General features: G+C 43.8%; 2 protein-coding genes across 7 annotated transcripts in view; both read left to right on the forward strand.

Moving 5' to 3' along the window:
- Positions 1–329: 329 nt before the first annotated feature.
- On the forward strand, positions 330–10,660 carry LOC310758699 (E3 ubiquitin-protein ligase RNF212B-like). 5 transcript variants are annotated; one of them, XM_083605571.1, is made up of 14 exons: positions 330–455; positions 1,632–1,830; positions 2,972–3,024; positions 3,154–3,228; positions 4,921–5,036; positions 5,634–5,694; positions 5,809–5,837; positions 6,876–6,922; positions 8,317–8,359; positions 8,855–8,912; positions 9,024–9,084; positions 9,448–9,487; positions 9,906–9,967; positions 10,482–10,660. In XM_083605571.1, the coding sequence occupies exons 2-13, from the start codon at positions 1,731–1,733 to the stop codon at positions 9,946–9,948; spliced, it is 726 nt and encodes a 241-aa protein (XP_083461697.1). In that variant the 5' UTR covers positions 330–455; positions 1,632–1,730; the 3' UTR covers positions 9,949–9,967; positions 10,482–10,660. The 5 variants fall into 5 exon arrangements, 4 of the variants coding, with proteins under 4 accessions (XP_083461697.1, XP_083461695.1, XP_083461694.1 ...); XM_083605569.1 differs by having other exon boundaries at positions 337–455; positions 8,855–8,946; positions 8,989–9,084; XR_014545860.1 differs by lacking the exon at positions 330–455 and having other exon boundaries at positions 1,493–1,830; positions 8,855–8,946.
- A 4,267-nt stretch (positions 10,661–14,927) lies between these two features.
- The window catches only part of STMN4 (stathmin 4), a 19,100-nt gene continuing 18,082 nt past the window's right edge, over positions 14,928–15,945 (forward strand). For both annotated transcript variants that reach the window (XM_083605633.1, XM_083605634.1), the window contains exon 1: positions 14,928–15,085. The gene's annotated coding sequence lies outside the window, so the exon portion shown is untranslated. The remainder of the gene's footprint in view (positions 15,086–15,945) is intronic.

A 15,945-nucleotide genomic window follows, 5' to 3' on the forward strand; every position in this document is an offset into this window, starting at 1 on the left:
GGTGACTTCCCTCCACTTCCCCTTCTCATTCTTTTAACTTATTTGCTACTTCTGCTTAATTTTGTCTTAATTTTGCTCTTATATTCTTATTATTTTTATACCAAATTTTCTTCAAGTTGCATCTTACATTTCAATTATTTCCATATTGTTATTTCTTTACTTTTTTTCCTTAATTTGGAAGCGTTTACTGTTTATGTTCTGATCTCATTTGATATGTAAGCCGCCTTGAGCCTTTGTCAGGGGAAAAGGCGGGGCAAATAAATAAAAAAATAAATAAAAATAATAAAAATAATAATTAAAAAAGCGCGGGCTCTTTCTCCCCTCAGCGAAAGGCGCCTAGAGGAAAAGGGCGGGAAAAGGAGAGACCGTTACGCCGCGCTTGTTGTGAGGGGAAAAGAAAGGCAGGGCGCTTCAAGGGGGAGAAGCGAGCCCGCCACAATAGAAAGGGATAAATTGTAAATGCTTGACGGGCAGCAGCCACGTTGCCCGGCATAACAGCTTGTAATCGGCTGAGGGGACGGCGATGGCAGCAGCAGCCGCCGCTTCTCCTGAGGGAGAAGGAGGCCATTGAGGAAAGCGCCCTCCTCCAAGCCCTGTCAGGGCGCCTCCAGTTTCGAGAATATTCGCCTCGAAAAGGCACATTTCCCTGTCACCTGGCCGTTGATCTTGGTTATTTTCTTTAGGAACCAGAAGGAGGGAAATCTCTCCCTCTCTCCTCAAAGAAAAGACCAACCACGGATACCTCAGGGGGGAAAGGGAAGGCTCTTTTTAAAGTTTTCCCCAAAACTGAAGTAAAATAAAGAGAACACCAGAACCCAAGCATCTACACCTCGCAGCCAATCCAAAATCTGTTTTCACAGCCTTGTCATTCTTACATTAATTTTTCTAAAACTTAAGAAACATTGCCTTAAAAAAAAAAAAAAGCATTAGTTTTCCTTAACTGTGTGGAAAATGGTTTGTGACAGATTTTCATACCAAAAAGTGGAGGGGGCGGGGAATACTGAAATCCAGTATTGTGGTGTTCACAAAAAAAAGTGTCAGCTTTATGGTTAACCCAATGCCTTTAGGGTGTTAAATGTTCGAAATATATATAAAAATAAAAATAAATGTCCGGTAGCACCTTAGAGACCAACTCAGTTTGTTCTGGGTATAAGCTTTCTTCTTCAGATACCTTCAGGTGTTAAATGATAGGCTGCAATCCTATACGCACAGACCTGGGAGTCTGCACCATTTTTTTTTATTATAATATATTTATTAAGGTTTAGAAATTTATATAAAACAGAAAAAACAGAACAATAAAAAACAAAAACACATACAATCCAAACAGCACACATACAAAACAAGTATAATTTCCATCCCTTATATTCATAAAACTTACTTTCCCGACCTCCTCATACCTCCCCTTTCTGTATTCCATTCTCTAATTAAGTCAATTCAGCAATTCCTTTCCCTAATTTTTATATAATTTTTAGCCTTTCTTTTCTTAGGAGTCTGCGCCATTTAATTCAATGGGTTTTTCTTCTGAACAGATAGGCACAGGATTGTTTGCTAAAGATGGGGTGAGGGTGTTTAGAAAGCCTGATGTTAAGCCCAGTCTGCAGTGGGTTTTTTTGTGGTTTTTTGTCTTTCAGTCTTAAAACAGTAACAGAAGAAATAAAGGGGAAATAAAGATTAATAGAAGAAAAATATCTCAGCGGAGGAACTCGGCCTCAGCTCTCCCATTTTGCAATATGGATTGGTTTCATTGCAACCAGTGTTTCAGCCAGGAGGGGTCTGATTTTTCTGTCACCAGCTGTGGACACATATTTTGCAAAAAATGTGCTGGCTCAGGTAAGAGCAGCAGCATGTCAGGTCTACCTTGTCTGGGACGCATTCAGACATGCCATCATATCCTTTAAGTTTAAGCCGGTGTCACAGGACCCTTTGATTGACATTTGAACAATCACAGATTCCCAAACCCCTACAGATGTGCAATAAACCTTCATTTCGGTTTCCTGTGCATATAACTTTGTTGCTTATAGTCAAAATAAATTTTTTTTCCCCTTCCAGTAGCACCTTAAAGACCAACTAAGTTAGTTCTTGGTATGAGCTTTCGTGTGCATGCACACTTCTTCAGATACACTGAAACAGAAGTTGCCAGATCCTTCTATATAGTGAGAAGGTGGGGAGGGGTATTACTCAGAAGGGTGGTGGGAATGGGTGGTTGGCAGATAGCTGTGATGAGCCTGTTGACGACTCTTAACGACTGCAATAGGTCTTACAGGAAAAAGCAAGGGGTGAGAAGGACATGACAAATACAAATACATGACAAAGCCATTTTTCACCTTCTCACCCCTTGCTTTTTCCTGTAAGACCTATTGCAGTCGTTAAGAGTCGTCAACAGGCTCATCACAGCTATCTGCCAACCACCCATTCCCACCACCCTTCTGAGTAATACCCCTCCCCACCTTCTCACTATATAGAAGGATCTGGCAACTTCTGTTTCAGTGTATCTGAAGAAGTGTGCATGCACACGAAAGCTCATACCAAGAACTAACTTAGTTGGTCTTTAAGGTGCTACTGGAAGGAAAAAAAATTTTTTGTTTTGACTATGGCAGACCAACACGGCTACCTATCTGTAACTGGATTTGTTGCTTATGTTCCTGTTTATGTACAGTATATAATTTCCCTGCTACATTCTACAGTCCTATGATAACATTAAGAAATGCTAGGAATCTTAACTCCCTGGTGGAGCAAAAATAATTGAATGTTTAAATTTTCAATCAATTTGAGTTAATCTTAATGCTGCAATTTTTATATTAATCATTTCTGACCTGTTTAAATGAGTAGAGCAATTTTAAGACAATCAAATGACTTTGAATCTAAGGACTTGTGATTTTAGAGGACTGATCTGTTTTGTTCTTTTGGAACACTTCTTGTCTACAGTAATTTTCAGTATGTGCACTAACTTTTTGCATTTGAATCCTGACAGATAAATGCCCATCTTGTGGAACAAGCACAAAATATTTGCTTCTTAATGATAATGTAAGTTGTGGCTTCTTCTTACCTTGAAGCAGAAGATGGTGAGATGACCTCCCTTAGATCCCAAAATCTTTAATAATGTATCAATCAGTGGTGAATATCCCCTTCTGTGTTTTTCCTTCTGACCCACAGATGCAGCCAGAAGCAAAAAAGTTTTTCAAAAGTCCCATTGAACTTGTACTCGGTCATATTGCCCATATTTCTCAGGTAAGCGTAAAGGCTTGTCCATACTTGCGCTTGTCCCACCACTTTCCCCTGGGAAAACCCATTATTTACCACTGAATCAGAGCAAACTTATTTTAGGCTTTCTGCAGATTAACGTTTGCTCTGATTCAGCAGTAAAGAGCGGGGGTTTTCTAGGCACAGGACAGGTGAATTTTGGATGAGCCCTAACAAACCAGACACCGGTCCTGAAATTCATTCTTGATCCTGAATTCTAAAATGTGTGGCACTGACTGTCAAAACCAAAGACAATGCAAGGAAGGAAAGCTCAACAGCCTTGAGTCTGAAGTTAGCAATTAGTTCCTAATTCCTTATTCAAAAGTTCAAAACAGAGCTGCATGAGAAGTCTGAATAACAAACTGAAATTTATATGCATCTGTACCCCAAAATAAGCTTTGGACTATCCCACATCATATGTCTCCATGACTGGGAAACTGTTTCCTTTGGTCTCCAATCTAATTCTCTCCAATCAAAGGATTTTTGCACAACATACTTTAACACATGACGTTCCCAGGTGACTTGAACTGGAGACATGCATATGAAGTAAACTTTGGGTCACCACAAACCATGCAGCCACATTTACAGGAGAGTCCTCTGTGAGATACTCTAGAATCTAGCGTCATGTCTGGCCCAACACTACATGTTGGCTTAAGATACTGTCAAGTGTCCTGCTCCAATATTATATATCTGTAAACGAATAAGGAGGTGAGGGCAGCTTGTACCTCAATCTAAGCTTGAGGCCACCAGGAAAGTCCTCCATAAGACATAGCCCACAATACATTTAGGGCTATCACAAATTATAAATTGACACAATGGGGAGACTGCCTTTGAGATGCCCTAGAGTCCTGAACAGAACTTTCATTTTGCACACTGTCAGCTGGCCTTCAAACATGCCAATACTACTCAAGGAGTAATTCAAAATAAGGAGTTGGATCAGCAAAGTCAGGAGGTTCAAGGGATTGGCACTGGGCCTCCTGCTTGATGGGTAGGTCTTGACAGGTGTTCGACATTTCTGGCACCTTATGCCAACTCTGGGAACAACTGCTGCATGCACAGAGTCAAAGTCACTTGCTGAACGTAATGTGTATCTCAAATAATGGAATTTTGTGATTACTTTTCAGCTATGGCTGGTGTTCTAGTTGCCTGCAAAGAAAGCATTATGTGAATACTGGAGCTGCTTGAAGTGCTTTCATCACCGTCTGTGCAAATGAATGGTTTTCTTTCCAGCTACAGTTTCTGAAAATTAATTTGGCAAATTAATTGCCATTAATTTGGTAATTAATTTGCATCAGGAGCTAGTTTTGGACAGCACTGATTGCCTATCATTTGATGAACTTCCCCCACTACCCTGGAGCAGTTCACAACTTAAAATAGAAGATTGTACTCCTTTTGAAAATGCAAGAAATGGAAGTTTAATTGAAAAGGCAGAGTTACTTTTAACCATAATGCATCAGTGGGGAAAAGCCAAGCTTCCTCCCATCCCTGAGAAAAAAATCTACTGCAACTCCTGTTTTTATGTTTCATTTGTTTGAATGAAATGAGTGGCTATACCCTCTAGAATGGCAAGGGCCTGAATGACATTCTTCATTTCCCTAAAGGAGCTATAATCTCCCAATCTGCTGAGAATCAATAGTTGTGAGTTCCCATAATTCATCCCTCCCATGGTTCTCTTCTTAGGTGTGGACTTTCCAGAAAAGCCAGATGGAGCTGCTTGCCTCTTTTTATAAATACCGTGCTTCAAAGGCTGAAGGAGCTCTGCAGCAAGTTTACCAGGAACTAACTACACAGGAAAAGTGAGACACGCAAGTTGCAAAAAGAAGGGAAAAAGGGGTCTGGGGGAACAGCAGGGATTATGCAAGACAGCATGGCCTGCATCCGCACATTTTACATACAATAATCTTTCCCCTTTCTTTCCTTTCTGAAAGAGGAGTCATGTCCGTAAAGCCATAGAAAATATCCCATTTATGTATTTATTTATTACTATTTTGTGAAAGAAAGCAGTTCTTATCTGTTTGGTGGACAAGGGCACTTGGTCAGGAGTGCAGCAAGCCCTCATGATAATGTGAACATTTAACATGAGTCAATAGACTGAGAATAGGAGTGTTTACTTCTGCTCCCTCATCAATTTTTTTTAAAACAAAAGTTAGGGCAGAAATTATGTGATCCTAGAGCCATCCTACCAACCCCTCTCTATTAGTAAACCACCCTGAGGGTTTTTGTTTTTGCAGTCATGCAGTGTGCAATTTTTATGAAATAAAATAACAATAAATCAGTACAAAAGTATTCTGCAATAGTGATTAAAGGGCCACGGTTGGGAATGAGAGAAAGGGAGGTGTGGGATATTGCTAGCTGCTTTGCCAAGACATCTATCTTGTGCATCAAATGCTTAGGGAGCTGGAGGCATTACAGAAGGAGAACAGGGAACTGATGAAGAATCTCTGCTCATTGGAGGTAGGAGCTGTTTGTTTGGAACAAACCCAACTCTGTGTGTTTTGCTTCCTGACCCCCTCTGCCGGCACAGAGGGAAACATTTTCTCCATGGGCAAATTCTCCATTTTCCTACAGGATTCCCCACATCAACTCCAGGATAGCAGGTGACTGTTTCTGTTCTGATCTGCTTGGACAGTCGCCAAGAATTGCAGTGCATGGAATGGATAAGGGATGGAGAATCCCAGGTCTAGCAGCTGAATGCAGCCATTCGGGCTTCTCTTTCTGGCACTTGGGGACTTTTCCAAGGTCAAAAACCTCATCCCCACACTTTTTCTTCTTCTTTCTTTGGTGATCCCTCGTAGCCAAGTAAGATTGTTTTCCATAAACACAATTTTTACAGTGAGTCCATAAGTGACTGTGGAGGCCAATTCTGGATCCACACGTCCTTCCACAGTGGGGACATGGGTTTCCGGGCAGGAGCTGATCACGGTGTGAATTTTCCAAGCATGCCTTCCACTTAGCATGTTTCTCCCTTGCATCCTGAGTTTGAGTGTCTTGAAAGCCCATGACACCTTTGGTAAAGGCTGTTCTCCAATTGGAGCGCTCGCAGACCACTGTTTCCCAGTTGTTGGTACTACATTTCTAAAAATTTGCCTTGAGAGAGTTTTTAAACCTCTTTTGTTGACCACCAGCATTACGCTTTCTATTTTTAAGTTTGGAATAGAGTAGTTGCTTTGGAAGATGATAATCAGGCATCCGCACAACATGACCAGTCCAACAAAGTTGATGTTGAAGAATCATTGCTTCAATATACCCCTCAACGTGTCACCAAACTGTAATAATGCCTCTAGCTTGCCTGGCTGGGGGGTAGAAATGTGGGTGAGATTTGGGTGTAGGTAGAGATCCCTGACTTTTACTCTGCATCTGTTGCCCCAGCCACTTCTGCACATGGCCCTGCCTGTTTCTCAGGCTGAAAATGGCTTCTCACCCTTGCTTTAGAGGCTCTTCATATCAGAGGTGTGCTGGGTTTGAGGCCCACGCTGAACATCCTGTTGGAAGCCGCCCAGAGTGGCTGGGAAAGCCCAGCCAGATGGGCGGGGTACAAATAATAAATTATTATTATTATAATTATTATTAGCAAAACAGGCAAGGTAATATGGTTTCCATCTTGACTGAACAAAATTCCTTTTAAATTGTTATAGAAACAGCACACCGAGGCCAGTTGCCATCAAACCCCCCTTACAGCCAGGTAGGACATTTTCAGTTGAGGCTTTGGGACAAATGTGCATTTGGTAGCATAAATTATTGTGGATGAGCATGTGAGTGTATAACCTTTGCCTATGTGGGCCTATGAGGAGGCAGAATAGAACTTGCAAATAGTAAAGGTGAACAAATAATTAGACAAAACAATACAACTGCTAAGTTTTATATCAAGCAGGCACCTTCACTGTATTCTTTTTAGAGCCTGCCAAAAATGTTCTTGTTTAGGCAAGCCTACCCAGACGCGGGGGCGCTAGGACTTGTCGATCAAAAGGTTGGCGGTTCGAATCCCCGCGACGGGGTGAGCTCCCGTTGCTTGGTCCCTGCTCCTGCCAACCTAGCAGTTTGAAAGCACGTCCAAGTGCAAGTAGATAAATAGGTACCGCTCTGGCGGGAAGGTAAACGTCGTTTCCGTGCGCTACTCTGGTCTTGCTGGCCACATGACCCGGAAGCTGTACGCCGGCTCCCTCAGCCAATAAAGCGAGATGAGCGCTGTAACCCCAGAGTCGGCCGCAACTGGACCTAATGGTCAGGGGTCCCTTTACCTTTACCTTTTACCCAGATGCTTAGAAATGCTGATGTGAATTTTAATCTGCTTTAGTATTTAAACTTCTAGCATGTTTCAATGTATTGTAATTTTTTCCTGATTTTATTATTTTATCTTTTTGTAAACCACTTTGAGGTCAATAAATTTTATGAAATAAATGGAAAAACAAATAAAAACATGAATTATGCAAAGGTCCAAAGAGTCCAAATAGAAAATTAAGACAATTATTGCCGGCAAACTTTGAAGTCAGCCAGTCTGCATATTCCTCTAGTCCACAAAGATGCTGGACAATTCAGAGTTGATTCTTCAAACAGCTTTAGTCCCCAAGTAGACTTGAAATTTTTTAGCTTGAAGGAGGTAGATACAAGGTGATAAGAGCTTTGAATTGTTATTCAGCTCCCCAACAGACCAAGTTTCCCCTCCTATTTCTTTGCTGAGTGACTCTGCCCTCCAGGGCTAAATCAAGCCCATCATGGGGGTTACAAGAGCATATGTTACAGCTTTGCACATGTATGAATGAAATTAGCCTTGACTGAGGAAGAGAAAGCAAATGTGCTTCCATGATACCGCATACTGTGCTAACATATATGGAGGTATGAAAATCAGATTAAGAGCATGCGTGCCTTTTTTGTTCTTCAGCATTTAATACCTTTTAGTGAAGTCACTTTCCTTCAGAGACTGCTGTTCCTCCTGCCCTGGGATTCTTATCTAGGATTCTTTAAATAGAGTTGTCAGGAACTGAACTGGGGTCTTCTATATGCAAAGCGGTCATTGATACCACTAGGTTCAGCTTCATGCTTCCTCTTCACAATAATCCACTATCTCATACTTTGCAGTTACCCTACCGTTTAATTTCCAGAAGTCCAGTGAAGTGATCAGGTAGGCACATAAGAAATTTAATATTCTTTGGGTGTGATAAGTAGCAGGGAATATGTAAACTTGCTCAAAATTCCAGAAAAACGTAAGGGGGAAAACAAAGTTCTCTAATCCTCATGGCTGTAGAAAAAGAAAAAAAATAGAAATATGTATTCAAGAAGTGAATTGTTTCAGTCAATGCAAGGAGGATTTGCTTTACATAGGTTCCTTTTGCTGCTTGCATCATGCCTCAGGACACTTGCTGCTGTGACCTCTGCTGTTTCTTTTTTCAAGTTCCTTAACCGTGAAGTTTGATCCAGATTCAAAGTTTTTCAACTGTTCCCTTGCCTTGTTTTCCCCAAACCGGACTTGGCAACTATAGAAATCAAGTTTATGTAGCGTATGATTTTTCCTTAATATTCATACTTTGGTTTAGTCCAGTCACAAAATCTGGATGTCTATCGCGCCTTCTATTCCCACTAAGGACCGCTTAACTTTTTGTACCTCTGTGCCTCATAGCCGCCCCTCTTCCATGGATTCCATCTCCTCAAGAGCCAGCCACCCACCAAACTGGCAAGTGAGTCTCCACACTGCTATCTTCCTGTTCCCAGGTATGGAAAAGAGAGGATGGGTATCTTATTTTTGCCTTCCAGACTCACGATGGGGATGTCTCATTTCCCCCCCTCAGCTTGCTACAGGAACCACCTGGATGACTTACGGCAGGATGACCCCAGATAACCCTAATAATGGTAAGAAATATGGGAGGGAAAAGGTAGAATGGTTTTAATACTGCAATGGGTATGGAAGACAAGATGGTAACAGAAGGTTAGGATGAACAGAATGGAGCTCTCTTCTTCTCCAAGGATTTCAGGTATAGCTATAGCCTCTCCTGGGGCGAGACACCACTTTTGCAGCCAAGCTGGAAAATGTGGTGGTGGGGAGTTATTACACCAATCTGATTACATCACTCTATCCCATGTTAGTCACTTTAAATTAGTCACCCAAGATGAGACCTCACACGCTAAAGTTAAACCTTGTTCTTCTCATATCACTTTTTCATAGATTCTCTGTCATTTCATACTATGTATAATACCTTAAATTCTATTTTCCAGCTACTCCTTCTCCAGCATCCACTAGAGGCTTATTCCACAGGTGAGTCTGAGAGTAGGGTGTGTGCTTGTCCCCGCCAAGATGCTACTACTACTGCATCATCATATAGCAGCTGTTTAGGTGTCTTATTAGTGTAATTTTCACTTCTCACTGTCATATAAACAAAATAAAGTGCGATCAGAGGCAGCAATGCTACTGAACAGCAGTTGCTACAAAGCACAGGAGGGGAAGAGTTGCTCTTGGGCTCATGCCCTATATCCCGCAGGCATCTAGTTGACCACCATGAAGACAAGATGCTGGACTATATGGGCCTTTGTCCTGATCTAGCAGGCTGTTCTTATGCTCTTAGGACAGGCCTAGCTCCTCAGGATGCAGTCCAAGAGGCTGAGGTCAAACAGTTCATCCTTTCCCAGATTACAACTATATCAGTGTTCAAGTCCTTATTGCTTTTGACCCTCAGATCAGGTGGAGGAGGACCATATGCCAGAACATCACAGCACTGAGAAGCTGCACCCCATACAGGTGAGAGGGAATGCACTTCCAGGTTGTCATTATTTTGCAGGAAAGTTTCACATGCATGCTAGAACTTTAGGTTTGTGCAGTTAAAGTGAATTAAACTGCTTTGTTGCCCTAGCACAATAATGTTGCTTTGTCAGTCGCTTTGAGTCACTTTTGTGATAAGAGAGACAAAATCATCACCCTCTATTTTTAATCTTCAGTCTTGTAAAAAGTTTTCGGCCTGCAAGACAATAATTTTTCAAGTTGAGATTAATTTTGGGCACAATTTGCCCCCCCCCCAGCTTGAATAAAGCAACCAGCAATCAATCTCACATCTCAAACCTCCACACAGAGCCAGCCGGGTTTATTCATTGTACAGAGATAGTTTTCACCCTAAATCAAGATTGCCAAGTGCACACACGATGCTAAAGTTCATTATTTGTCACTAAAAGTTTTCTTGTCAATAACTGTTTAGTAAGTAGGGTTAGTAATTGAAGTGTGCATCCTTGCAACTAGCTTACTGTATTTTTCCCTCCAGGACCACATGTGCCAGCAGAACTCACCAACAATAATGGGGAGGACTGAAGTAACTGCTTTTAATAGCAGCACCATGGAAAATGTGTCACCACCATCACCTCATAGCTCACTCAGGAACAACCTGTTAAGAAGGACATGAGATGCTTAATCTGCACAGTAATAAATATCACACAAACTCAATTGTTACACCACCAGCATCTTTTTATGTGTATACCACTTTTCCACAAAATTGTGCCCAAAGTGGCTCACAACATATAAAGTGAACAGTTAAGAATAACTGAAGCAGAGCCAAAGAGGAGTTTGAAATTGACAAATCATATTGATCTGACTAGACAGAATTTGCTCTGCTGTCCATGGATGGTTTGCATCATTGACCTAATTTATGGCCAATTCTTATGGCAAGCTACATTCAAAGTCAGACAGTACAATGTGAACTCGTGCTGTTTGTCCCAGAAATGGCTACTTAGGGGTATGCTGCTGCTGTATATGGAAGTTCCTGTGGGAATGTTCAGGGAGGCAGGAGAGGATATATTGTTTAATAATATCCTTCCTAACTTGTGATAGCAAGTTCTATAACTTAGCAGAGTTTTAAACATTCCCCTTTTAAATAGCATAGTGGTTAGCTTGCTGCAGGCTAGTTTTAGCCTCTAAATATAGGATTCCTGGTAATTCCTTATATCTCTCTTAAAAATAATAGACACGACACAGCCTTGATTAAAAAGTATAAAAGTAGTTTACTCACAATCATTCAGTTCACAGATGGATCCCTGAAGGCAGACTTAGGTTACAAAAATATATACACTGGGGGTTAGTCCCAGTGACTGCAGACTGTCAGTCACTGCTACTCACACGTTGAAAGCAAGATGGAGAAGAGGAAGTGTGCTGCTTGCCTTTTGTTACCTGGGCAGGTAAGGTCATGCTCACCTCTAGTTACATGCGGAGGAAGTTTGTCCCAGCTCAGGAGGAAACAGGAAGTTTTCTACTGGCTGGACAAACATCCCTCTTCTTGTCCGCTCTAGGAATGTTGTACTTGACTGCTATGTGTTTCACATCCCACAGTTCCATCTGCTGTGTGCTGCTCAGCTGAAAGGCTATGGAGGCTGACCCATTTCAATATAGGATAACATTTTCATGTGGCACTTCAGTCATGCTTCAAGCATGCAAACAAAGGAATGCATGGGCATGTTTAGGAGTGTGCATAAACATGCCTGCTTCTCATATACAGTGGTACCTTGGTTTGCAACCGCTTTGGATTACAACCGTTGTGGATTACAACCACGTCAAACCCGGAAGTGTGTGTCCCTTTTTTTGGATTGCAACCCATTTTTTTGGATTACAACCAATTTTGGGGGGGGGGGCCCACTGGCGAAAGCGCACCTTGGGTTGCAACCTGTTTTGGTTGACAACTGGACCTCCGGAACAGATTATGGTTGTAAACCAAGGTACCTGTGATGGCCTGGGATTCGGACTCAGAGGCTGAACCTGAGGAATCCCAGCCTGCACAGGATTCCCCGCCTCCAGAACCAGCTGAGCTGGGGCTGGGGCATGAGTCTGAAGGGTCCTCACCTGTGCTGGATCCTCAGGTGCAGGCATCAGCTGAGTCTGCTCTGGCTCCTGAGGTGATGGAGGACCCATTGCCTGCAGGTGCTCCACTCTCAGCCCCATCAGAAGAAGCTGAGGTTGCCTCTGGGTCCAGTAACCCTCCAGCCTCTCCTGAGCTGCAGAGGCTCAGGACAGAGGCGGAGGGAACTACAGTGGTGCCCCGCAAGACGAACGCCTCGCAAGACGAAAAACCCGCTAGACGAAAGGGTTTTCGGTTTTGGAGGCGCTTCGCAAAACGAATTTCCCTATGGGCTTCCTTTGCAAGACGAAAGCCCATAGGGAAATCTCCAGGACAGCGGGGAAGCGCAGCGCATCTTCCCCACTGTCCTCGGACCTCCTCTGAAGGCTGGCGGTGGGGCGGAGAGACCTTCTCCCGCCGCCAGCCTTCGGAAGGCTCCTCCGAAGGCTGGCGGTGGGGCAGAGAGACCTTCTCCCCGCGCCAGCCTTCGGATGGCTGTCCTGAAGACTTGCGGTGGGAGGAGGGTTTTCCTTCCCACCGCCAACATTCAGAATGCTGTTCTGAATGTTGGCGGTGGGGAGGAAAAACCCTCCTCCCACCGCAAGCCCCGGGAACAGAGGAGAAGCGCTGCGCGCCTTCCCCTCTGTTCCCGTACCTGTCCTGAAGGCTTGCGGTGGGGAGAAAAGCCCTTCTCTGCACCGCCAGCCTGGCAAGCGGTCTCCATAGGAACGCATTAATTGATTTTCAATGCATTCCTATGGGAAACCGTGCTTCGCAAGACGAAAAACTCACAAAAAGAAAAAACTTGCGGAACGAATTAATTTCGTCTTGCGAGGCACCACTGTAAGTTCCCGCAGGAGGAGTGCTCGCCTCCAGGCCAGGAGAGGCAAGTCACTTGTGGACCAGGGCCGCCCTATGCCTCAGAGGAGAGAAAAGCCGGCCAGCATCAGTCCCAAGTTGTGGGAGCAACGTTGTTGGTAGCCAGTTCCTGCCTGCACCCTGTCCTGCCGGATCTCCTGACCTCGCCCAACTCCCTGCCTTGGACCCAGCTTCAGCTTTGACGGACGGCCTCAATACTGCACCCTCGACCTTGGACTGGACTCGGACCACGCCTCACAGAAACCCACGGGACCAGCACAGTACCACTGTATAAGAAATATTGTACAGGCATCTGGAAATTGGGGTGCTAGGTGACAGAAACTGTTGGTTATTTAAAGAACATAAGGCAACCCTTGTTGGATCAGGCCAAAGGCTAGCTACTCCAGCACTCTGTTCTCACAGGGAAGCTCATAAGCAGGATCTGAGCACAATAGCATTCTCCCCTCCTGGAATTCTCAGAAACTGGTGTTCAGAAAAATTACGAGCTCTGACAGTGGAGATAAAACCTAGCCATCCTGCCTAGTAACCCTTGGCAACTTTTATCTTCCCTGTATTTGTCTAATCCTTTTTAAAAGCCACCCAAGCCGGTGGCCATCATCACTAGTTCAGCTGCTTTGTCAAAGACACAATTGTGCAAACCTCTCTGGAGAAAACCAGTAGCTGGGTCAGCCAGATCACACCACCAGCCTGAGTGGAGCTGTGAGTTTAACAAATCCATTGTCTTCCTGTGTTGCCCTTTTGTTCTTTTTCCTGCTTGACTTCTTTGTTAGTCCAGGTATGGTGATGGTCAGGATGCATTTAACAACAAAAATAAAAACCACCAAATTTCAGGAGATTGGAACTGAAAACCTCACTCCTTTGCCACCTCCTCCTCAAGTCACTTGTTTTTTTGTTTTGTTTTCTGTTTTGTTTCATTTCTCTTTCAGTTAGGGTTGCCAATTTTTTTAAAAAAATCTTCTTGTGCCCTTAAACAACAAGGAAGTGATAGTGCTATCCATGTGCCAGGAGAACCTTTCCCTACTGATTTCAGCTGCTGTTAAATGCACAGTCACAACCCAGGCCCCCATCACTGCAACTCTACTTTCAATCAAATTGCCTATGAGGTGGAGCTGATTTCCTCTCCTGGAAAGCCTTCACTTTGAAATGCCACAGTAGGGTGCTTACTCACAAGTAGATATGCTTGTATGTCACATAGGAGGAAGGGCTATAGCTCAGTCCTAGAGCTTTAAACGCAAAAGTACCCAATTTCAGTCTCCAGCATCTACAGGTAGGGGTGGTAATGTCACATGCCTGAAGCTCTGGAGCATGGCTACCAGTCCGTGTTTACAATACTGAGCTAGATCGGCCAGTGATCTGACTCAGAAGGCAGCTTCCTATCTACAGCAGCAGTATTCATATGCTTGCTTTCATTGCTTTCATATGCTTGCTTTCATTCAATCGTAACACGATTTCTGTTCTCATCCTGAAGCAAAGTTCTTAACCTGAAGCACTATTTCTGGATTAGCGGAGTCTGTAATCTGAAGCGTATGTAACCTGAAGTGTATGTAACCCAAGGTACCTCTGTATACAAAAAGTGCACTAAGGGCAGTTCTTCCCTTGCTCAACAACTTAGCAGCTTCACCCTGATTGAAGAAATAAAATCCAGCCAAAGCAATTTTTTTAAACCCCTAACACCACTTCCAAAAGATGCTCAGTCTTAGCTTGTTCCTGGGCAGAGATGTGGCAACGATCATTTACTGCCCAGATATGCCTCTTCTCTGTACTGAGTTGGATAACAATTGCTGGTTTGCTATAGAAGGGTTTATCGTGTCTTCGCGGCATCCATGGAGATGACCTATATTGTCCCTGGAGCACCTTTTCCTTCCTAAGCAAGCATGCTGCCTGTCTTGTCCTTCTGCATCTTGGAAATAGCTTTTTTTGTGTGTGACATCATCCCGGCACACCTGGCTCACCCGAGGAGTTACTCAGGCGATTCTATATTCCCAGGAAGATGCTGCCCAATCAGCAGGCCTCGTGAGCGCAGCCAATCGGCTGGCTCGGAGGTGATGTCATGGTGAGAGCTTGGCAGCCTGGCGGATGCTAAGTGGATCTTTTAGCATCTTTTCCTGGAAGGAAGCGAGTGAGAGGCTGGGAGCGGCTGGACCAGGTGTCGATCTGGCAAGGGGGTGAGTAGCATCAGGCTCGGGAGAGGGTACCCCACAAGCAGCCGAGGCCAGGGAAGTGGGGAGCGAACCGAGGAAAGAAATAATATTTCTCCCTAGCATTGAAGTTATTTCCTGGGGAAGGGGGGCAAATGCTGAACCCTCAAGAGCAGGGGCTAGAGTTGGAGGAGGGGTAGGCATGCGAAAGGATGTGATGGGGCAGGACCCCAGCACACCTTATGCCCGCTGGCTTTGGGAAGTCAGCGTAAAATTTTCTGCACCCTCCTGTCTGACTGACTGACTGACTGACTATCTATCTATCTATCTATCTATCTATCTATCTATCTATCTATCTTTCCTTCCTGCCTGCCTGCCTGCCTGCCTGCCTGCAGATATATATATATATAATATATATAGAGAGAGAGAGAGAGAGAGAGAGAGAGAGAGAGAGAGAGAGGGGGGGGCGGGGCGGGAGGTAATATAAATTTCTATAGTACACCTTGTGGTTATTTCTATTTAAATGACCCTGTATTCCTTTTTCTTGCCACACTATGCTCGCCTTTTATCAACCACATTATTATTCATCCATCTCTTAATCTACCACATTTTCTTTTTGTCACCATGTGCTGGCATTGGGCATCCAACTGCCCCCCCCCCGTGCTTTGCCCCTCCTTCCCTTCCTACATCTCACCACTTAGGGGTTTGTGTGTATGGGTGTAAGTGAGAATGCCTAATATACCCATATAAGAAGAAATTGCTGCTTTCCATTTGTTGCAGTCACTGTAACATAACCTGTCTGTGGTCCCAACAAGACGGTTTTGTTTCTCCCAATGCAATATGAAAGACTGTCATTAGCAAAACGGGTTGGGCGCCTCGTGGCTTCA

Source organism: Podarcis filfolensis (assembly GCF_964270895.1).
Source record: "Podarcis filfolensis genome assembly, chromosome: 3".
Lineage (NCBI taxonomy): Eukaryota > Metazoa > Chordata > Lepidosauria > Squamata > Lacertidae > Podarcis > Podarcis filfolensis.